The sequence below is a fragment of the Alosa pseudoharengus genome, unplaced genomic scaffold, assembly GCF_046254945.1.
Source record: "Alosa pseudoharengus isolate Yale_2024_CS ecotype anadromous, Long Island Sound unplaced genomic scaffold, YU_APseudo_1.1 YU_APseudo_1.1_scf_1, whole genome shotgun sequence".
In the NCBI taxonomy this organism is placed as follows: Eukaryota; Metazoa; Chordata; class Actinopteri; order Clupeiformes; family Clupeidae; genus Alosa; species Alosa pseudoharengus.
The window spans coordinates 5,871,030-5,895,524 of record NW_027468564.1 but is presented as its reverse complement, the minus strand read 5'-3'; the positions used below and the strand labels follow the sequence as shown (position 1 = coordinate 5,895,524).

The 24,495-nt window shown below is 41.2% G+C and overlaps 1 protein-coding gene across 5 annotated transcripts in view; it reads left to right on the top strand.

Moving 5' to 3' along the window:
• LOC143135616 (protein NLRC3-like) overlaps positions 1 to 24,495 on the top strand; it is a 63,721-nt gene that overhangs the window by 35,802 nt on the left and 3,424 nt on the right. For 4 of the 5 annotated variants that reach the window (XM_076296142.1, XM_076296141.1, XM_076296143.1 and 1 more), the window contains 7 exons: positions 1,873 to 3,645; positions 12,868 to 13,041; positions 14,720 to 14,893; positions 15,924 to 16,097; positions 16,473 to 16,649; positions 17,906 to 18,079; positions 22,684 to 22,884. In XM_076296142.1, the coding sequence (XP_076152257.1) occupies positions 1,873 to 3,645; positions 12,868 to 13,041; positions 14,720 to 14,893; positions 15,924 to 16,097; positions 16,473 to 16,649; positions 17,906 to 18,079; positions 22,684 to 22,884 (2,847 nt within the window). The remainder of the gene's footprint in view (positions 1 to 1,872; positions 3,646 to 12,867; positions 13,042 to 14,719; positions 14,894 to 15,923; positions 16,098 to 16,472; positions 16,650 to 17,905; positions 18,080 to 22,683; positions 22,885 to 24,495) is intronic. The other variant, XM_076296144.1, reaches the window with a different exon arrangement.

Below are 24,495 nucleotides of genomic sequence, written 5' to 3'. Positions count from 1 at the left end.
TGCTTTACTATAAGAAAGCCAAAATAAAGTTCACAATAAAAGTTCAAAATAAAACCACTTGCTTTTTACTTTTTACTTTTACTTCAAATACTTAAGTACATTAAATATCAGAAAATTACTTTTGATACTTAAATACAGTATATATCAGATACTTTAAGACTTTTACTTAAGTAATATTCTAAAAGGTAACTTTCACTTCTACCAAAGTCTTTTTCTAGTGCGATACTTGTACTTTTATTCAAGTATTGCTTTCTAGTACTTTATACAACACTGCAAACTATAGAACAAATGCAAAAGAAAGTGCAAAACAACAAAATGTGCAAATGTGATCAGTCACTACAAACCATCCTCCTTGGCTTTAAAAAGAACATTTCAAGGGCTCTTTGGTAATTGCTTTGTTTTACTATTGGACCATTAATGCCTATCTTCACTGTTGCCCTGCAGCCTGTTCCGCAAGTCTGTCCTGATCTATACACCGAGAGTGAATGAAGTTTAGATTATTTTATAGTTTTGTGTAATATGGATGGAATTTTAGCGCGGAGCGCTTTTACATTTTTGAGGCCGGAGCGGTCGCTCTGTTCTGCTCCGATACTGCTCACACGAGTCTGAGGCTTGCCCAAACCCAAGACCGTTAAATTTCAAAGATATTGGCATAGTAGCCTAGTTGATGGGGATGGAGTTAGCTAAATAATTTAGAAAGCATACTCGTAGCCACGGGCAGGCCTGGACGGCCTAGGCCCGTCTATTTGTCAGTCTTGCGCGTCCGATTAGAGGGCTTTCCTTCGTTTACGCTCACCATCTTAGAAAGACGCGCAAGTCAACACTGCACTTCGCTCAGGTGGCTGTTTACTCGGCCGCTCCTCCGCTCACTCTCATGTTTCCGCGAAATGTGTCCTCTTAGATTACAAAATGAATCTTTACTCACTGAAACTGTGTCACCACATGGTTATTCTTGCGCTACATAGTTAATATTTAGTTGTTTTATAGGAATATTAGCCTACACTTGTATGACTTATCAGTTTCCTTTCTAACAGTAGAGTATCCAGAAATGTTCAAATGGGTGGGCACAGAAAAAACGGATGGGCAAAGCGAATTTGATTGAACATAAGAGAGGCCTAGATTAGATACACCATACAAGCATTAATCATAGGCATGTTATATTTATGACATAAAAGAGGAATTTATTGATCACAGCTGACAAATTCGGCAGAAACATTTTCAACTGGACCAAAACAATGCATGTATGTAGCTTCTGCGCGTCACATGAAACACAATTGAGACAATAGATTGCCATATTGGACAACTGCAAAGCCTTATCATAGGCATGTTATATTCATGACATGAAAAGTGGAACTTAGAACGAAAATGACAAATTACGCGGAGGAGAGGCCTATAAACATCCACCTGAGCGAGGAGCAGGATATTTGCACCGCTCAGCTCCGCTCACTAGCTCTGATTCAGAGGCAGAAGTGTAAGATCATGGCTATGCTCTTCATGGTGTGTGCGTGAGGGATAATCCATCAGCCCTCGAGCATCAGAAGGTGAAATGTGATGAAAGTGAAAGACTTATAGAAAATGTAAGTCACTTCAGCAGTTATCACATGAGGAAGAGCAGTAAGGGGTAAATAGTGCTTGAAATTTTTCATGTAAAATGAGTATCTACCCACATCATAATCACACTGGCTCTTCAAAGCACATTTGTGTATCTCTGCATGTGTGTTTTTGAATGGTTACTTAGTCCATGTCTGAGGAAGGGCTCACACCCAAAACATCACCAGTAAAAAAGATAATTGGGAGCAAATACTGGTGTGGCGGACTTTATTTACTTATTTTATTTAGTCCTTAATCATGTGTTTTTGTGTTCACACACAGATATCAGCAAATCCACAAATCCTACCTGCAGAAGAAGCTTCGGTCTCTGATTGAGGGAATCACACAGCAGGGAGACACCAGACTCCTCCAGGAGATCTACACAGACCTCTACATCACAGAGGGGGGAGGAGGAGAGGTCAATGATGAACATGAGGTCAGACAGATAGAGAGAGCATCCTGGAGAGATGCAGCAGAAGGCAGACCAATCAAATGCAGGGAAATCTTTAAACGCTTATCTGGACAAGACAAACCCATCAGAACAGTGCTGACAAAGGGAGTGGCTGGCGTTGGAAAAACAGTCTCTGTGCAGAAGTTCATTCTGGACTGGGCTGAAGGAACAGCTAACCAGGATGTCCACTTCATATTTCCTCTTCCTTTCCGGGAGCTGAACCTGATGAAGGAGAAGAAACTCAGTCTGGTGGATCTTATTCAGCACTTCTTCCCTGAAATCAAAGATCCAAGAATCTTCACCAGTTCAGCACACAGAGTCATGTTCATCTTTGATGGTCTGGATGAGTGTCGACTTCCTCTAGATTTCTGCTCCAACCCGAGGTGTTGTGATGTGACAGAGTCAGTCTCAATGGATGTGCTGTTGACAAACCTTATCATGGGGAATCTACTCTCTGCTCTCCTCTGGATCACCACCCGACCAGCAGCAGCCAGTCAGATCCCTCCTGAGTGTGTGGACCATGTGACAGAAATAAGGGGATTCAATGACCCACAGAAAGATGAGTACTTCAGGAAGAGAATCAGTGATAAGAACCTTGCCTGCAGAACCATCACACACTTGAAGTCATCCAGGAGCCTCTACATCATGTGCCACATTCCAGTCTTCTGCTGGATTTCAGCCACGGTTGTAGAGAGAACATCAGAAGAATCAGAGAGTGTGGAAATGCCAAGGACTCTGACTCAAATGTACACACGCTTCCTGATCATCCAGACAAACATGAAAAATGTCAAATATATAGAGAGAAAAGAGAGAGATGAAGAGATGATTTTCAAACTGGGGAAACTGGCTTTCCAACAGCTGGACAAAGGTAATCTCATCTTCTATGAGGAAGACCTGAGAGAGTGTGGCATCGATGTCATAGAAGCATCAGTGTACTCAGGTGTGTGTACTCAGATCTTCAGAGAGGAGTCTGGGAAGGTGTTCAGCTTTGTGCATCTGAGCATCCAGGAGTTTCTTGCAGCTCTGTATGTATTCCTCTGTTTCAGCAACAGAAAGAGAAACATATCTGACCAGCAGCAAACCTCTCAGCTCTCTGCTCTGTTCAGAGCTGCAACACTTCATGACCTACACAAGACCACAGTGGATCTCGCCTTACAGAGTAAGAATGGACACCTGGACCTTTCCCTCCGCTTCCTTCTGGCCCTCTCACTTGAGTCCAATCAGATTCTCTTAAAGGACCTTCTACCACAGAGCAGCAGCCAATCAGATAGCTCAGAGCGAACAGTCCAGTATATCAAACAGAAGATCAGAGATCAGAATGAGTCAGACAGAAGAATCAACCTGTTCTACTGTCTGAATGAACTGAATCACCATGCTGTAGTGGAGGACATTGACAGGAGCTCAGGAACTCTGGGTGTAGACATGCTCTTACCAGGAGAGTGGAAGACTAAGAGATTTAAGTTTGAGATGTCAGAAGAGCAGCTGGCTAAGTTTGACCTGCAGAAGTACATACAGACTCCAGAGAAAGATCAGACTGAACTCCTCAGTCCAGATGAAGTTCTTCAGAGGCTGGTGCCAGTGGTCACAACAACTACGTCAGCTGAGTAAGTAATACACTGTGTTTGTACAGTATGTTTGTGAATATGTGTGTTTGTATGTGTCTCTCTGTGTGTGTGTGTGTGTGTGTGAGAGAGAGAGAGAGAAACTAGTGGTGATGAATACCCTGATGGTATTCCTTCCCCCAGGCTGAGTAAAGCCCCAGCCAGGGGCGCTGCTAGAAAATTTGAGCCCTATGCGTCCTGTGGTAGGGCTGGGCAAAAAAACGATTTTAATCGAACATTTAGATTTTTTAGACACTGATAAATATCACACTTGCTAGCTTGGAAATGAGGTCCTATGTCCAAAATCCTGAACCACCCTTTAAGTGCACAGGTAGAACCAATACATGGCAGGAGTTTTGCTTTCTGAAGCCGGACTTTTACATCTCTGTCAAGACCTACAGGGCTGAAATGTGGTCAGTTCAGAGATACTTGTAAGCAGAAATCAAAAACAGTATTTTAGCCTCTGTAACTCTGTGTCAGTACATTACACTATTTCCAATTGTTTCCCAAGAAACATGTTTGTTTTTGAGATTGTTCTGTATCTGAGATTTCCAAAGAGGTCAATAATTTGATTAACTCATTGAATGGCAAGCTGTTTTCGGAAGCTTTGTCCTAGAGTGCCAGCAATCTAGACCATTGTTGATGATTTTTGTACAGCCACAGCATATTCTGTGTTATAGCTATGAACACATACAATGGCTCGTTTGAAAGGTGAGACTTTAAGCTCTCAGTGGGTGCAAACCGTGTATTTCTACACACCTCTGTTCCTGAGAAATCCCAAGCTAAACAGTGGCTAGTTTTCATCAAAATCCCTGTTTTTTTTCTAGAAATGGAGATATAACGTGTTTCATGAAATATGAAGTGTTGCCTGTAAAGTTTCCGGGAAGTGACCTAGCGAGACCTGGCGAGACTGCCACCTAGTGATAGACCCACGAAAATGGCCTGGTTTTGAGCTGACGTGCATGCGTCACTGATTCGACCCAAAGCGGCAACCATCAAAAGCCGAGTTATGATAAAATGTCCAGATAAAATGTCCAGATTGTGCGTTTTCATGAGTTTTCGATTGTCATATATTTAATTTCCATTCATTACAGAGTTCCCAAAATGACATATAAGGCGTGTTAGAGTGTCTAGTTTCGTAATTAAAAAAAAAAGCTAAAAACGTAATATTAAGTTTTTGGCACTCAACGCATGGGAAGGAAAAACTTAATATTACGTTTTTGGCACTCAATGAGTTAAGTGCCCTTCATGACCCACAGGCCGTCAGTCTCCATAGGTTAACGTGGCAAAACTCGAAAAGCTTGCTGGACATCCCGTCCCTAGTTACGGGTTGCTAAGCCACGATTGGCCTGTGGCGGTCGGGCGTGGCTTAGCGAAGGGTCAATTAGGCAGACTACAGCTTGTTGCCTGTCTAGTGCAGCAAGAGGGACCATTGAGTGGTATCCATGGTTACAGATAGCTCTACTCTCTCCCCTTGGCTTCTCATGTAACTTTATGTTACAGCCATAGTGCTTAAAGACATCTGATTTATACTATCCAAATCTGGCTGGGTGCCACATGGAGACGACAGGAGACTGGGTGCTGACACTCCCTTACATACATATTTCAACATATACTATCCAGTGTTTCCCCTAGATTTTTTTCCAGCAGCGGTGCTGTTGATCGTAGGAAGCCCCCCCCCCAAAAAAAAAAACCAGAATAGAACATTTTTTAAAAATTACTCCTTAAATGGTGACTTCTGGTGGATTTTGTGAAAGAAATGTTCAAATTATGACAACCATCAACACAAGCATTTACAAAGCATGATTATTGCAGTACTTGAACAGGATTATTCATGTTTTTCTTTCACCTTTTTCATTTACATTATTAGTATTAGCCACTGTACAACTGTACACTGTAGGCCACTGTACAAACTATTACTATTTAGAATATACAGTGCTGTGCATAAGTTAGGACATTTATATATAATAACATTTATTTATTTATGATGCATGATATGTTAAAAAATAATTGATGTCCTATCAATTAAGGCATTAAGACAAAAGGCAAAATATGTTTTTTATTCCTCCATTTAGTCAATTTCAGCATGGGTGTCTTAACTTTTGCACAGCACTGTATAAACTATATAGACTTCTCTTTCATGTCATTACACTGTATTGGTGCTGTGCAAGTCGAATTGTGTGCCTGTCACTTTAATGCCGTGACGGCCCGTGACGCTTGCTTTATTCTCACGGTCTTAAGCTAACTTAGTAGCGATGTTGTGCATGGTGCATAACAATATGTGGATGAAATGAATTATGTTTCCCATGTCATTTAGTAAAATAAATGGTCAAAAACTCGAAGAAAATGTGTACAAGTGTAACCCACCAATAGGCTAGCTAGACCTTAGTTTCACAGCCTAGGTATGTTAGCAACACAGGGCTTGAAAGCATTGCCTGTATCACAAACAAAAAAGAAACAATGCGTGGAATTTATCTGGGAATAGGCTACTGAAGGTAGGGGTGAGCTATCTCGCTGGCGTGTTAAATTTGGTTCTTTGGTTAACATAATGTAGGCTAGGCTACGTTTTTTTGCACAAAAAAAGTTAGCGTCTGCTAATAAACTTAAACATAAACACAAACAAGCGTGATCTGTGGAATCCCTGACTGCACCTTCAACGTTAGCCTACTATTATTTGTTGACATGAAACCTGAACAAACGGCAGCTGTTCCTGAAGTTCACTTGCGTCTATTTTTATTTATTTTTTTAATTAGGCAACTTTTTTTGCAGTGGCGCTTGAATTCCAGGAGCGGCGCTGCGCCGCTGATGAATACATTGTAGGGGAAACACTGCTATCCCTTCTGGAATTGACACCTTAACTTAAGTATGTGTGAGAAAACATGTGTTCGGTAAAGCTGTGGTTAAACAAGCTAAACTATGGTCAGCTTCTGCTTGCCTTGTGACACATTTAGCTAAGACGGTTTGTAGTTCAGTGTTTTTTTGCTGGTAGCGGAGGCATAACAATAGTGACATTTTATAGCTGTAACGGGTCTAAAGTCCACACGGAGACATAGGGCTGGGCGATATGGACCAAAACTGATATCCCGATATTTTGGGGCTGATTGGCGATATACGATATCGATACCGATACGATATTGATATTTCAAACAGAAAGAGTGAAGTGCTTCATATATTCACTCAACACAACAATTATGACAACACAGCCCGTTTTAATTATATTAATTTCAGACTGCTCTAACAGAGCTGTGCAAAAAAGTGTAAACAATAACATAGGCCTACAATAGGCATAGGCTACAGTTGCTCTGATAAGGCTGCGCAAATAATAAAAGACCAAAAGTTGACCCTGACTGACAACGCAGGCCTACATTGTACTGCACAATGCAATAGGCTATTTTGGGCACAACAATATTGAAAAAACCTGCAGTTTTGTCACACAATGCAGTTTTTTTACCTGTAAGGGTTTGATAGGGCCTAGATGACAAGCAAATGTAGACTATGATGGCCTAGACATGTTGCTACCAACAACAAAAAAAGTTTAAAAAAATTAGGCTACTTAAACAACGTAACTGAGTCACTCATCAAGAGTGTGATAGACGCTACCGTCGTTTTGCGTTCATTTTTGCATGTTCCGGTTCGTAAGAAAAATCCCTATGCACGATTGAATGGGGTTTCAGGAATCATAAAAAATGATGCCCTAACTGCTCGCGAGTCGCGTGCATATCCTCTTAATAAAATCAGCGTTTAGGTTGTCTCCCTGAGGACTTTAGATCTGCTACTGTCGCTAAACGCAAGCATTCATCAGTGTATTTAAATTAGCTAGGCTATGTACCAAAAATGACATTTTACCGTGAGTCGAATAGCTGTAGCTGCTAAACAGTGTTGTAACTTAAATCTGCGTGTACAAAACTGCTTGGAGCTCCAGTGGAATTTTGATTTCACAACGAGAATTCTCGGTCTAGCCGTTGATGTGCCGACGGAATAGGCATCAGCACCAAACTCTGATCAAGGTAAACAAAATCTGACTCAGTGTCTGTCATGTTTGAAAGTTTGTAGTGCTGCGAGGGAGAACGTGCACACGCAAGGGGCGCAGTTGAGCAGAGCTGCGGCTATCTGAATGGTCTGAACACAGAAGAGCAAGTGGCTTTGATAAAATGGCCCATTATTTGACATAATACCGGTATTACGATATTGTCTCAACTACATATCGTTTTCAAAAATATATCGGTCGTAGTCGTAATACCGATATATCGCCCAGCCCTACGGAGACATCATACATGCTGATTTTATTGAAGGAAAACGAGTCTGGAGTTTTAAGCAGTTTAAAAGGCTTCCTATGCAGTTTTGGCAATTTCTTCGCTGTTTTCTCGATTTTTGATCACAGTTTTGTCTACAGCGCTCCCCCTACAGCTTCAGAGTATATATTTTACGACACTCCTCTCGGTCAGTCTACTGTTTCCTCTTTCCATGTTCCTCTGACAACAATTTACTCGCTTTTTGCTTCTTTTCGCCGATTCTGCCTAATGTAATAATGTAAACTCCCATCGCTACCTTGTTATGGCCAGTGCCTGACGTGTATGTTTGTAGTGGTATAAAGCAATTTGTTACATCACTAGACTGCGAGACTTTCTGACTATGAGGCAGGCAGCCTGCCGGACCATAGTTGCAAGGGTGTTTTTTCCGCTCACAGATGCTAGAGGGAAGCAAGACGGCCACCATTCAACCTAGAAAAAGTCATATAACCATTCCAATTTATTCTATGCTGTTAAGTTAAGGTAAATTAAGCTAAATAAACTGTATAGTTCCCCTTTAAAGGTAAACTATGCAGTATTGGCAATTTCCTTACTGTTTTCTCGGTTTTTGCTTCTTTTTCGCTGGCTCGGTCATGACGAATGTCTGAGAAACTCCATCGCTACCTTTTTCTAGCCGGTGCCTGGCATGTGTATTTGAATGCAGTAAAGCAATTTGTTACACTCGTTATACTTCCTGACACTGAGGCCGTCGGCCCGCCGGCCGACAGTTGCAAGGGTGGTTTTTCCGCTCACAGGCGCTAGGGGGAAGCGAGACGGCCACCATTCAACCCAAAAAAAGTTTTATTACCATTCCAATGACTCTGAAGCTGTTAAATTAAGGTAAATTAAGCGAAAAAACTTGCACATTAAGCTAAAAAACCTGCATAGTGTGCCTTTAAGTAACTATCGGGGCATTATTTTTATCATTCACTAAACCCCAATCCGGAATGTGCAAAAATGTTCATCGGCCGCATACAAAATGATGGTGGTCACATCCACACTCTATAGTAGGAGAAGCAAGTAGACTGACTTTCCCCACACCCATGACAGCAATGGCTGTAAGTTTGTGCTTTCTTCCTGTCATTAGTTAAAGGTTGTATCAGCGATTGCAGGCCCAAACATAAATGATAACATTCATCTAAACTTTTCTCACGGTCCACTAGCTGCCCGCCCCATAGGCAAGCTGTCAAAAAAACGCATCTCTGTAGGCAACCTAGGCTCCGAGATCTGTAAAAAAAAAAAATTGCTTCCATCGAGTGCTACCAACCACTCAAAAGCAAAAAAAATAGTGCTCCAACCTAGGGCTGCACAATTAATCGAATTTTAATCACGATCACGATTTTGGCTTCCCACGATCAAATTTGCGTGATCGAGCGATATTTCAAATGCGTGCTCTACCCATAGAACCAACCTGGCAACCCATAGAACGCTCCGCTACAAAACAAATCAAGCGCTCCTTAAACCTGTCTGACCATGTGCCTTCATGCAGCCTACCAATGACAGCTGTTCCCTGCACTGCTCAGCCTGATGCACTGTGGACTAGTGACATTATGTTAACTATTAGTAGGCTAGTTAGACTATACAATAAACGACGATCAAAAATCAAATGTGTGGCACAGCAGAAGAGGCCAAGAGCTTGTCCCTCGAAGCGGATCATCCATTGTTCGAAAATATTTCGGATTTCAGGCAAGTTAAGTTAACCAAAAATATAAGCAAAGCAGGGCTCTCAACTCATACCGTGAAACACATCACATGACGTAAACCACACATGCCTTTTTTATCACGTTAACTTTTAGTCCTTGTTTGCTTCCTCCGATAGCCTATACTGTAATAAGAGTTGAGCTAACGACGGGATTCGTGAATTTTATTCATGTATTTTATAAGCTACATGTGCAACCTACAATGCATATGCGTTTCAAGACACAGCCTACTCACAACGAGTGAACAATAATGAAAATGTAGCCTACACGTCAGTGTTTTACATATCAACGAATGACTAAACCAGGGGTGTCCAAACTGCGGCCAGCCATGCACTTTAATCCGGCCCGCCGAGCATTTATTAGTTTATCATAGGCCGCTCGCTATTTTTTTCCAGCGATAGACGACGTTGTGGTTAACTTTAGGCTACTGCAAACTGCTTTACACTCTTCTTAGAGAACGTTTACAATGTCAATGTCAAAACAGCTTGTCACATCGAGATACATAGTATCTCCATTGCAGCAGATCTAACTACGTTATGCTAGTCCATTTAATTGGGGACGCATTTGCGCGTGGGAGAGAGGGCGATGGCAACAGTAGTTCCCACTACTGACCATTTATAAACTGTGAGAGGGCACAGCCATAGGCACAGCACTAGCCATAGGCTATATTTGAGTGGAGCTGGCAAAGAGTGACAGTGCACCATTTATAAATTAATTAAACAGCATCAAATTAACAGTATTTCTTAAGAAATTAATTTTCTACAACAAAATTATTTTGTCATTTAAATAATACAAAACATTATTATTATTATTATTATTATTATTATTTGTGTGTGGCCCGCTGGCCAATTTTCAAAACCCAATGTGGCCCTTCAGTCAAAAAGTTTGGACACCCCTGGACTAACGATTACAGTAAACTCATGAACACGAAGCAGAGCTTAAGTGGCTAATGGGGAGCGTTGGGAGGATTCCCGGTGGGCGTTTTAGGGCAGTAATTTAGGGGAGTAAATGTGAGGGGAAGAATTTGGGTGAGCCAGATAGCAAGTCCAATATGTTTAGGGAAAAAATATTTTTGTCACTAAAATTAATTAATAATCGTGATAAATAATCGTGATCTCAATATTGATCAAAATAATCGTGATTATCATTTTGGTCATAATCGTGCAGCCCTACTCCAACCAATAACCGACAAGATGCGCATTTAGGAGAGTTTCAATTGCACAGGGGGGGAGGGGGGGGGGTTGAGTAGCGAGCTAGCTGTCTGTTTTGTTTGACCGTCAACAGAAGTAATGTCACCCGCAATCGCTAATACAACCTTTAACTTTCATACTTGTTGTATCCTTGCTTTATTCTTGAATTAGGCAATGACATGAATTTAATCAGAGTATGAGGAAAAGGCACATCAACCCACTGGTCTCCTGCAAAGCATGTTTTTTTTAACTGCTTTTCTGCAGGTACACAGACTTTTGCGCCACCTTGGGGGAAAACATTCACACAAACAATTTTCAGTATTACCCATATGCCCTTCGCCTACAAATCTATTCTACGGGTAGAAATAATTCCATAGTTACTATGTCTTTCAATTATAAATGTATTCTGCAGTTACAAATCTCTGCTGCATGTATGGAACATTTATATGTATGGATTAGAACTGTCTTCTTCCATAATCCCATTCGAATTTCATTCATTATTATTTTTAATAACCGATTTATATTTGAATATTTAATTCTAAAATTTTGCCTTTTATTAATATTTACTATGCATCTCTATACACTGTATAAACGGGCTTAAGCATTGCTAACGCCACTATAAATGTGTGGTTTACTTGTTATATTGAATAAAAGCTAAAAGTCAACCAACGATGTATGTGCAACTTGAGTGGTTTCAGTTTCTTTCGCGCAGACGCGCACACACACTGAAGGAATGCTCATACCACTACCACTATGTTTGATGATGCCAAATTAGCAAGTATTTCTTGATTGGGAAAAAGTTTGCTTTCTTTTTTTCTATCGGCCCGCGATTCCATGACCCATTATGCTTATCAGACAAAAGCACCGGACATAGAGGAGAGAGGCAAAAACACGATAGGCTAATTTTTGCCTGCTTTAGCTGCGGTTTCTCACCCTCGGACAGTTTACTTACATAGCTTGTCAGGGTGTAGCGTTATCAGATGTGCATTCAGGCTGCTCGTTGTCAAGTTATATTTCATTTGGGCCTTAGCCTACATAGTCTGTAGCCTGGGTTTTCCCATGCTGCCTTGTGCGCGCGATTCAATTCGCGCTGCAAGGCAGCCTGGAAACCATGGAGCAAATTTTCGCCTGAGATAGGGGACCAATCACAGAGCGGGGAGGGTGCAGCAAGACGATGACGTCGAATATGCGACACACCGAAGCAGTTTGTTTACATCCAACATGGCAGCCGAAGCGAAGGTACCTTTCGACGCAGCCTTAGATTTTAAGTGTTTTAAGTAGCTTGGAACGCAAGTTTACTTTGAAAGAAGAGCAACTTTTGGCGTTGGTGACCAAGAAGGATGTTTTTTGCCCTGCTACCAACAGGCTTTTAGCCTGGCTAGCGTCACGTCATCAAGTACAATTGAAACGATTGGCTATGAACTAGGAACAGGCGCATTTGACAGACATTCGTAGCGCCCAATAAACGGCTCTGGGCATTCGTAAAGCACGCCTCAAATACGAGGAAATGAGCATGTGGTTTCCAGACCCCGTCTCATTTGAGATGAGGGTATGACGCTAGCCAGGCTACATAGTCTGCAGATTACGACATCATTTGGCTACTTGTTATTTTTTCATTTTCTGATGGAAATCCAAAAACGTTCCACACATCGCTTAAATGGTCAGGAGTGGTGATTTCCTTGGAAGCATCGCGTTCTGCCATTTTTAAATTGTGCATCAGGCGTGACAAAAGCATTTCATTTTTACATATTCGCTGAAGTTAGCCAACACATTAAAAAAGACTCCCCAAAAAAAACACAGTCGAATAGTAATTATTAGTATTTATTTTTTAAATATTCGATTTATTCGACTTCCGAAATTCGTTCCAACAGCCCTAGCATGGATACTTTTGAGACAGATTTGACGCTTCCTTGTTGAGTAGCCAATCGTGATGCTGTAGGACAACTTTGTGTATGTAGAGCATTAATTTGCAACTGTAGTGTGTGTGTGTGTCAGAGTAGAAGATAGGTGCTTTACAGTATATTCTGATCTTTCATTCTGTCTCAGGCTGAGTGAGTGTACTCTGACTGCAAAGAGCTGTTCCTATCTGGTGTCTGTCCTGACCACACTCTCCTCAAGTCTCAGACGGCTGGACCTGAGTTACAATAAGCTGCTGGACTCAGGAGTGAAACTTTTATGTTCTGCACTCTGTCATCAAAACTGCAAACTGGAGGAACTAAAGTAAGCATCATTTCTTTTAGTGTTGAAGAGAGTGTATGTGTGTTTGTGTGTGATTGAGTGGGTGTGGTGTGTTAGGGGGAGCAATGAGAAGGAGTGAGTAGATTGTTTATGAGAGTGGTGGGGAGTGTGTGGGGGGGGTGAAAAGGTTTTCTGTGTGTGTGTGAGTAGAAGATAGGTGTGAAGCTCATGCTAAAAGTTTGCTTATAAAAACATAAATATGTAGGTGACAAACATACCTCTGATGAACTTTGTTTCACTGTATGTTCTGATAAGTTCCGAACTACATAATAACATTAATCTTTCATATGCATGAGACCCATATAGCATCACAATGAATGTGATGCTCATGCTAAAAGTTTGCTTGTAAAAACATAAATATATAGGTGACAAACCTATGATGCATTGATATTCCCGAGCTGTCAAAGAGGCTGCGGAACCATCACTGCTAATTAAGCTTCTCTGACAGGAGGTAGCCTAATGTTTTGGGCATAGTTGCTGTTAAAATGCCTACTAGCGCTGGGAATTGAAATACTTCAACACCAGCATATGTAACATGTTAAAAATGATTGCGTTTTATGGGGGAAGACATAAAATGTATTGAAGCATTTGGGAACACATAGGATAAACTTGAGAGCTGACTCCATAGATTAGGCTACTTGCAATTGTCGTTGTCCATGACAAGTTCAAAGCAGTTCCAAGGCAAGCCGTTCTCACATTTAAAGATATAGAAAGCCATCTGCACTGGATAAACTTGAAAGCAGAGAAAAGATTGATTAGGCTACTTGCAATTGTGTGTGCATCCCTGGTAAGCTGTTTTAACATTTAAAGTTATGGCAAGCCACCTGCAATTAGAATTATGCCTAGAATCAATAAAACAGATATTGATAACAAACTAAATATATAGTTCACGGTCATGTTCGAATCTTATCAATCAAAAAAAGCAATTTATGCTTTCGATCATTAGTTAGGGCATTTTATTTTGAAAACAAAGTCTCAGTTCAGGCACTGTTTTGGCACTGGCAAAGTTTTAAAAGTATTGATGTAGCACCGGTATCGGATAAAACCCAAACGATACCCAACCCTAGTTGTGAGTTGCCTACACCGGACCCTTGCTTTAATCTCTGCACTATTTATCAATTAGGCTATTATTTCTGTTACTGTCTATGGCTTTATGTAGAGGAGGAAGAGCTGCCATCTGCACTTGATGCTCTTCCTCAGCTAAAATCTGTTGTGTCTCACTTGATTGAAATTTTATTTCACAGTCTGAAACTGAATTGTGAGATCTGAATGTGTAAGTGCATAGAAAGTGGGAATTTCAGTGAGGATCATTTATGTATCAAAGCAAATTAATTCAATTTCAAAACAGTATATTCCGTTTCAAAACATGCTAAATATTCAGGAATTGAAATGCAAATACAAAATATTCAGATTCAGTTTCTAGTGGAAAACTGTAGTGTTTACACTCCATAGTAAATGACTCAGTAGAGGCTAAGCCTAAACTTAAAGCCCTGAGGGGTTGCTAGACATGACACCTAATTGACGTGCTTATAGCCACTTGCCTTACTTGTGTCTAGATAAATAAAGTCCAAAGTATATGCAAAGGTTTTCTATGTGTGTGTCTGTGTATTTGTGAGTAGAAGATAGGTGCTTAATATTCCGATGTCTCATTCTGTTTCAGGGTGGAGATGTGTACTCTGACTGAGAAGAGCTGTTCCTATCTGGCCTCTGCCCTGACCGCACACTCATCAAGTCTCAGACTGCTGAACCTTGGTGACAATAAGCTGCTGGACTCAGGAGTGGAACTTCTATGTTCTGCACTTTGTCATCAAAACTGCAAACTGGAGGAACTACTGTAAGCATTGTTTCATGTAGTAAATATGTGTGTGTGTGTGTGTGTGTGTGTGTGTGTGTAGGGACGTAACGGTATGACAATTTAACCTCACGGTTATAATACCAAAATTATCGTTTTTCGGTATTATCACGGTATTTTTAAAACTGTGTTCAATATGTTCAAAAAGCACTGATAGGCCTACACAAGCTGAAATAGTTGCAAAAAGTGTCCCGTTCACTTTGTCCTTGGCCATGTTTAATTGGCTATGTATTATAGCTTAACATAAAGTAACTACCATGACTTGGAGTTTGCTATTTCTGTTATTTGGATCCAATGAGTGAGACTAAAGTAAGTGTTCGAAATAGAACTTTAGGCTAGTGTATTCTCCTGATAACGTGAGTGGAATGGATTTAATGTGGACGCGAACATAAAAAGAGTGGCTACATGATACAGTGCACATTTTGCGGTGAAAATGTTCCGCCTTTTAAAATCAGGTGTAGCCTAATCCGAATAACAGTTAAAGTGTAATTCCAGGGAAAATTGACCCAAGGGTGTTTTTCTGCATTAAAACACATCAAATAAGTAGTGATACACCGATATATCGGCAGGCTATTGGTATCGGCCGTTATGGGCCTTTTTTGCTGCCATCGGCCATCTCGGCCGATATTAGTGGCCGATATTTTCAAATATGCTGGCCACCACTGAATCGCTGATAAGCGTCGCCAACCTATTCTAAGAGTGCAGATCTGAAAACTTTCCATAGGGATTAGCAGAGGGATATGCAAGATAAAAGGAACCTTATGTAAGATTGTGGCCAAAACTGAACTCACACCAATGCATTGTGTCTTCAAGGAGCCATACCACTTTAATGACACTGTGGCATATCAATCCTGTTCTGTTGACATTTGGTTTTGTTGCTGCTGGAGGACATGCCAATTATGATCTCTGCCCAACATTGGTGGTAGGTTTAGAGAAAAAATCAGCACAGTTTAATCATGTCGCTGTGTGTGTGTGAGTAGAAGATAGACGCAGATCTCTCATTTTGTTACAGGCTATGGGGCTGTGAGCTGACTGAGAAGAGCTGTTCCTATCTGGCCTCTGCCCTGACTGCACACTCATCAAGTCTCAGATTGCTGCACCTGAGTGGGAATACGCTACTGGACTCAGGAGTGGAGATTTTATGTTCTGCACTTTGTCATCAAAACTGCAAACTGGAGGAACTACAGTAAGCATAATTTAATTTAGTAAATTAGTAAATGTGTGTGTGTGTGTGTGTGTGTGTGTGTGTGTGTGTGTGTGTGTGTGTGTGTGTGTGTAGAGTACAATGGGAGGAGGGGCATTTGTGGGTGTGCATGGGGAGATGGAAAGTGTTTATGTGGTGGCATGCATGGCAGTATTTCTCTTATTAACACATTTAACCGTAATATAGATTACACCAAAGTGTGGCCTGTTCATACACACTATGCCATGTTTTTTGTGCACGTTGTGAAGGAATTATGCCTCAAATGTGTTTGAACAACTGTTGTGTTTCTGTAAGGGTGTGTGTGTGTTTGTGTGTGCATGTGTGTGTGAAATCTTCAGATGTTTAACTCTGTTTCAGGCTGTGTAACTGTAATCTGACTGAGATGAGCTGTTCCTATCTGGCATCTGCCCTGACCACACACTCCTCAAGTCTCAGACTGCTGGACCTGAGTGGCAATGAGCTGTTGCTGGACTCAGGAGTGGAACTTTTATGTTCTGCACTTTGTCATCAAAACTGCAAATTGGAGGAACTAAAGTAAGTATCACTTGATGTAGTGAGTTTGTGTGAGGGTGTGTGTTGATACGTGCGTGCGTGTGTGTTTGTGTAGCAATTAGAGTGTGTGTGTGGACAGAAGTGTGTGTATGTGGGGAATGTTGGAAAGAGCATGAGTGATTGGGGCAGTGTGTGTGTGTGTGTGTGTGTGTGTGTGTGTGTGTGTGTGTGTGTGTGTGTGTGTGTGTGTGTGTGTGTGTGTGTGTGTGTGAGAGAGAGGGGGGGGGGGGTGCAAGGGTATGTTAGGGAGTGTGTGTGTGTAAGAGAGAAGGGGGGGGTGCAATAATATGTTAGGGAGTGTGTTTGTGTGTGTGTGTGAGAGAGAGAGAGATGGGGGGGTGCAAGGGTATGTTAGGGAGTGTCTTTGTATGTGTGTGTGTGTGGACGGAAGCGTGTTTATGTGAGGTAGGCTACATGTGCATTTTGGAGGCAATCTGTGGTGTGATTGACTTTAGCCCATTAACTGCATTAGTTGTGCACTATTCCCCGCTTCTCAGCAGCAAGCACACGCCCCCACTCCCCACACAATAACATATGATTGACTTGACGTGCGATAGGTAGATAGATATGAGCGATAGAAAACCAGTTGGTGCAAATTAAATACACTTCGATTTCTTCCCTGAGAGCATTCATATCACGCATATTAGGACCCGCCACCATAGTTATTTCTGAATCCTTTGCACTGTGAAAATGAATTCCATCCTTTATGTTACTCCTGTACAAGTAGACTACAGATAGCCTACATGATGGTACAGATGCATGTATATTTGCAAGAGCAACGTAATCAGCGTCTTTGCCGGTCCGCAGAAACCGCACAATGTGCTATTTTCATTCAGTGTTTATCATACCTGAAGACCATCACGTAATTAGTGCCTTTTTCCACCCTCTACCCTAATTTGCGGTGCACATAACTGAACTATATGATTCAATCACAAGCGCAGTTAAATGGAGTCTAGACACGCTTAATGCTCCCCTCTTTTTATGGGAAACTCCCCCTCTCCCCTTCACCCTTCCATGAATGCATATGTATGACACGGAAAAGCACAACTTGTTCTCTACGGCAGTCTGGGGTTTTACCAAAGTGTGGCCTTCTCATACACACATGTTTTTTTGTGCACGTTGTGAAGGAATTATACCTCAAATGTGTTTGAACAACTGATCCAGAGTGTTTCTGTAAGGGTGTGTGTGTGTGTGTGTGTGTCTGTGAGTAATTTTCAAAATGTTTAATTCTGTTTCAGGTTGGAGTGCTGTAAGCTGACTGAGAAGAGCTGTTCCTATCTGACCTCTGCCCTGACCGCACACTCCTCAAGTCTCAGACTGCTGGACCTGAGTGACAATAACCTGCTGGACTCAGGAGTGGAACTTTTATGTTCTGCACTTTGTCATCAAAACTGCAAACTGGAGGAACTACAGTAAGCATACTTTTATGTAGTGTGTGTGTGTGTGTGTGTGTGTGTGTGTGTGTGTGTGTGTGTGTGTGTGTGAGCATAGAGTACAGTGGGATGAGGGGAATTTGTGAGTGTGCATGGGAAGAGTGTGTGTGTGACTATGGAACGCAATTGGTCAGTGAACTTAGATTCCTGGGGCCGTATTCACAAAGCCTTCTTAAGACAAAAAAAAATGTCTTAAGTGGTGCTTTCTTCTTATCTTTTGTCTTAAGAACAAATTTAAGAAGATTTTATATTCATGAATAAAGTTCTTATGTTTTTTCTTAACTTTCTTCTTAAGATGTTTCCTAAGAAAACACTCAAGAACAAATGAGATTCTTGAAGACAAAGTTCTTACATTTCTTCTCAATTTTCCTCGTAACTTTAAGAAGACCCTGCACCTGTCTTAAAAATGTTATAGTGTAAAGTTGAGCCTCTTAAAGTCATTCATATAAACACATTTAACCGTTTTAGACAGCTCGTTTGAAATATCAGTCTTTATTATGTGTACTTACAATATATAAGCTTACCATTTATTGCTTATATTAGCCTGCTGCTATTGTTTTCGGTAAGCCCTCTGAAGATTTTTTTCGTGAATATGGCCCCTGATTGGCTAGCCAAACCTGAGCAGTGCCAGAACAGTCTCAAAAGTACTTGTACTTGCAGAAAATGTACTTGTGCGAGCGGCGGAGATTCGTAATGGCAAAATAGCTTCATAATGAAAGACAGCAACTGTGGAAGGTTTAGTACCTGTGGAATATATTTGTAAGTGAAGGACATATGAGTAATACTTAAAATTGTTTATGTTATTTTTTTGTTAAATCACAAATCAGTTTTTACAGTTACAAATCCTGATACTCACACACACACAATAGACGCTTCTCATCCCTAAGGTGGTTAAAAATAATTTGTACAGTTTCAAAATGTGATACACACGTACAAAACATTTCAGTCTAAAATTCTTCCATATGTGACAGGGTGTGTGTTTGTGCACGTGTATAAGTGTGTGTCTGTGTAGAGTAGAGTGGGAAGAGGGGCATTTATGGGTGTGCATGGGGAGAGGGAAAGTGTGTGTGTGTGTAAGTGTGTGTGTGTGTAAGTGTGTGTGTGTGTAGAGTAGAGTGGGAAGAGGGGCATTTATGGGTGTGCATGGGGAGAGGGAAAGTGTGTGTGTGACAGGGTGAGTGTGTGTGGGTTGGGGAGCATGTATGGCAGAGTTTTTGTGTGTTTTTGTCTGTTTTTGTGATGATACTGCAAAAGTTCACAACCACAAAGCATATCTGTTTCACAGTTCAGAAATAGTCAAAAAAAGTGTAGACTTCATTTCAGTACTCCATGAAATTATGCAGAAGAGGTTACCTGTGTTGTTCAGCTAGTTATGTAATGACAATCTATAGATGCTATCTTCATATTTCAGGACAGTCTGGGCTACCCATATCTGGGAAAGTATGGTGTGATTATATTTGCATATGTCTTATTTCAGGCTTTATATCAAGAAATAATTTTTTTCTTGCATTCATGTCAAACATCCCAGTAGACATATATGTGACCAGGCGTGGGAAAACCAGCCACATGTCTCCCCAGAGACATTTTGAGTTATTCACAGACCTTGAAAGTGTAGTTTCAAAGCTATCCAATGATGTCTGACTCATGGAGATCTGATAATATTTGAATAAGTTGTAGCCATTTTAAAGTATACACATCTCAAAGCTACAAGCTGAGAAATCAGGCTTTTCAGTTTGGCTACTTTCTGTGGACGCTCACCTGGTAACCTGGATTACAGATTACCTGACCGAGCGACCACAGTTCGTCAGACTGAAGAACTGTCTCTCTGACACTGTGATCTGCAGCACCGGAGCGCCACAGGGAACTGTGCTCTCTCCAGTCCTGTTCACCCTGTACACATCTGACTTCTGCTACAACACCGAGTCATGCCACATGCAGAAGTTTTCTGATGATACTGCAATTGTGGGGTGTATCAGGAACGGGCAGGATGAGGAGTACAGGAGCCTGGTGGAGGACTTTGTGCAATGGTGCAAACTCAATAATCTTCAACTTAACACTTCAAAGACCAAGGAGATGGTGGTGGATTTCCGCAGGTCTAAGCCCACTCTGCTACCAGTCCACATTGATGGGGTCAATGTGGAGGTGGTTAGCACCTACAAGTATCTGGGTCTCCACCTGGACAATAAACTGGACTGGTCAGCCAACACTGATGCACTCTACAAGAAAGGGCAGAGCAGGCTGTACTTCCTGAGGAGGCTGCGGTCCTTCAATGTGTGCAGTAAGCTCCTCAGGATGTTCTATCAGTCTGTTGTTGCCAGCGTCCTCTTCTATGCAGTAGTATGCTGGGGAGGAAGCACAAGGAAGAAGGATGTGGGGCGAATTGACAGGCTGGTAAGGAAAGCTGGCTCTGTAGTGGGAGCTGAACTGGAGTGCATCCATCACTTCACTATCTGACAAAAGGACACTGAACAAACTGATTAACATCTTGGACAATGAGTGTCACCCACTCCACAGCACTATTGTTAAGCAGAAGAGCCTGATCAGCTGGAGACTTCGCTCACTGCTTTGCACAACTGACAGACTGAGAAAGTCATTTGTCCCCAGGGCCATTGAACTGTTCAATGCCTCACTTAAGGGAAGAGGAGAGATAGACTTTTCTGCATAGTCTGCCTGCCTCTTCACCCCCTCCATGTTTGGTACTGTCTGTCCACTAGCCACTTATACCACTGTCTTTATGCCTCACTGTTTGCGTGCTATATTAGCACATTAGCACATATGCATAACCCCCCCCCCCCCCCTCCATGCCACAGCAAACTGTGGCCACACTTATACATTTTCTTAAATAGTTAAATATATAGATATATAGACTTTACTTTATTTCTGCATTGTTGCACTGTTGACTTACTCACTTGCACTGTCACCATGACCACTATCACCATTGCACTACCACCATGACACTCATTCACACAGAGCACCTTAGAGCACCTTACCATACCTTACTATGCACAGAGAATCACAGGCTTAGTCCCTGCCTCAGTCATTGCAAGCGCCTCTGATTTATTAATCACCACTATGTGGATACTGTTTTTAGAATTGATTTAGATTAAGTGTTAGTATAATTTGTATTTTTGTAATTTGTATTTTAGTATATTTTTATATATTGTATTAAGTGTTAGTATAATTTGTATTTTAGTATATTTAGCATATTCTTATCTTCTACTGTCCTTACTGCTTAGTTGTGTTTTTATATTATACACTTTAATTACTCTTTCTGCTGTTAAAGAATGTGTTGTGTTGTATGTATGCTGCTGAGACCTTGAATTTCCCCTGGGGATCAATAAAGTATCTATCTATCTATCTATCTATCCCTCAATCCTTGGGAGGGGAACACAATGGTCCTCATTTGCATGACATTAAGATCAACCCTCCCCCCTGTCACGGTCACTGATCTGTCAGCCTGCAGTGCTAATGACCCATCGAAACTCTCTGTAATGGGTTACAGAACCAGCTAGTAGCAATGGATAAAGTAGTCTAAAACAAACATGAGATCACGTTTGCAAACCCTGTTATTTTGAACGAACACACAGTGCAAGGCACCCTGCCATCAGTCAAAACAAGACATTCTCGCATTATTCAAATTAATTGCCCACCGAAACTATCTGTAATGGATTTTGGCTAGTAGCCTATGGTGCCAATAGCTAACGACAGTAGGCCTACGTTAGCTAGTAGCAATGGATAAAGTTTCTAACACACAAACTTTATCCCCGTCAAATGTAACTGTGGAGATAGCATCTGATATCTTACAATCTAGCTCCTCTGCTGCCAGACAGAGAGATTCTTCCTCGTTGTAATTATCTTCGGCTAAGGTCAGCTCTAGGTTAGGGATGTTCTCCAATGTAATGCAGTCGCCTTCATCATCAGATTCAGCTCATCTGCAATCCGCTGTGCTTTGTCCATCCAATAGAAAATGTCATGCGAATAGCCTCACTGGAAGTATACTTACTGAAAAAAATGTTGACGTGTTCAATACTTATTTTCCCCGCTGTATATTAATATCGGTGTAAGTGGGATTGCCTGGAATCTGGCCATATAAGAACCATGATGGTGGGATAAAAAAACAACAAAAATGTACTGACATAATAGTTTATTTTAAAATACTTTATAATTATGACATTACACTGTCATGAATGTGTCATAAACAAGTCATAAATGTTTATGACATAACACTTCTGTTATTAAGTGACATTTGGTTTTTGTCATAACAAGTTAGGATTAGGGTTAGAGGTTAGGGTTAGGGTTCATGTGTCATGACAGTGTCATATGTTCATGACAGTGTCATGTCACTCTTATGTCGATACTGTCAAGTAAAGTGTTACCCCATAATGTTAGCCAAGCCTACTGCCTAAGCTAGGCTACTTCAGAACGTATAGTAGGCTATGGGCTGCCTCAGGCTTGTCTTTAGTTTTGTAATCGCCTGAAACGTAGCCTAACCTTTATGTAGCTCTGACCCAGAGTGTTTCTGTTAGACTGTGTGTGTGTGTGTGTGTGTGTGAGTAATTTCCAGATGTTTAACTCTGTTTCAGGCTGTATAACTGTAGGCTGACAGATAGGAGCTGTTCCAATCTGGCCTCTGCCCTGACCACACTCTCCTCAAGTCTCAGACTGCTGGACCTGAAGAACAATAACCTGAATCTTAACCCGAGTCTCAATAATCTGACTAAACCAGCTGTAGAGCAGCTCTCTGCTCTAGTGAAGGATCCACGTCATAAACTGAAGAAACTAGAGTAAGTAAAAATCTTCAAATCTAAACATGTGGTCAGAGTCAGGCGCCACTCTCTAAGTGCTTGTGATTAGACCACTGGTGTTGGACTTTTTAGCTCCACCCTTACTGTTTCTGCTTCAGTGTGTCAAATGTGTGAATGTGTTCTTATGGCTGCTGTTACTGATGTTACAATAGAGCCCTCTGTCCATAAATGTGTAAGGGATAACGGCCGCCGAGGTGTCCTGTTATACGGAATTAATGGACGAGGGCGGAAGGCAAAGAACTCCCCGATGCGCAGCGGATAACAGGATACCTCGAAGGCCGTTATCCCGTTTATCACCTGGTTGCCACTGTAGGCAATAGTCATGCCTTTATAGCACGCAAAGGAAACACGCAGTTCCATTTAAAAAGAAGCCGACTTGTCATACAACTTTCTTTGGCCCTATAACAGCGATAGCATGGACAGTTAGCTTGTTTACAGTTGATTTCATTGTTGCAAAGTCTGCTTCCAGGCTCAACTGTCGTCCTACTATGATTGTTATAGTTACCATTCATAAGAATTGATATGGAACGGTGATTAAACTTTTTTACCAGATCTACTTCATAGGTGTCCTGTTATTTAGAATTAATAGCCACCCCACCAGCTAATCAGAAAAGAGTATTTCTTCTCTCCGGGTGATAAATATACATAGATGCCGCATTGTCCGTTCTATTAGAAGGAATATGTCAACGCGGCCGCCATATTGGGAGGGGCAACACTCACCCGTAAATGAATGGAGACTTATGATGAGCTGAAGGAGTTTTGGGCTATAAAGTCACAAACTCATTAGTAATCCAAACTCATTACAATATATTTTTTTCGGATTTATTTAAATATTTGACATACAGCGGGGGAAGTAAGTATTGAACACGTCAACATTTTTTTCAGTAAGTATACTTCCAGTGAGGCTATTCGCATTAAATTTTCACCGGACATTAGTATTAACTTAGGTAATCCACACATATATAAAAATCCAAACATTAATGTCTAAAAGTAGAGTTATGAGTAAAAAAGAGAAATTATCCCTCCTATCTGTGCAAATTGATATAAACTGGGTTAGTACATACTGGTCGGCTATAAAAAGGTTTTTTGTTACCAAGTTGTCACACAAGAAACATTTCATGATGGGTAAAAGCAAAGAGCCCTCCCAAGACCTTTGCAACATTATTGTTGCAAAACATATCAATGGAACTGGTTACAGATGCACTTCAAAACTTCTGAATCATCCAGCAAGCAGTATTGGAGAAATTATCTGCAAGTGGAAGGAACATCACTGCATCATCAACTGGCCATACACAGGATCTCCTTGCAAGATTTCTGACCAGGAAGTCACAAGGATAGTCAGAAGAGTAGCCCAAGATCCAAAGGACCACCCAGAAAGCTCCAGAAAGACTTGGAGGCAGCAGGTACAATTGTTACAGAGAAAATCATAGGTAATGCACTCCATCCCGCATGACTCTATTGCTGAAGAAAAACATGTCAAACCTCGTTGAAAGTTTGCTACACAACATTTGGACAATCCTATGAAATACTGAGAGAATGTATTCTGGTCTGGTGAGAGCAAAATTGAACTTTTCGGATGTCATACTACAC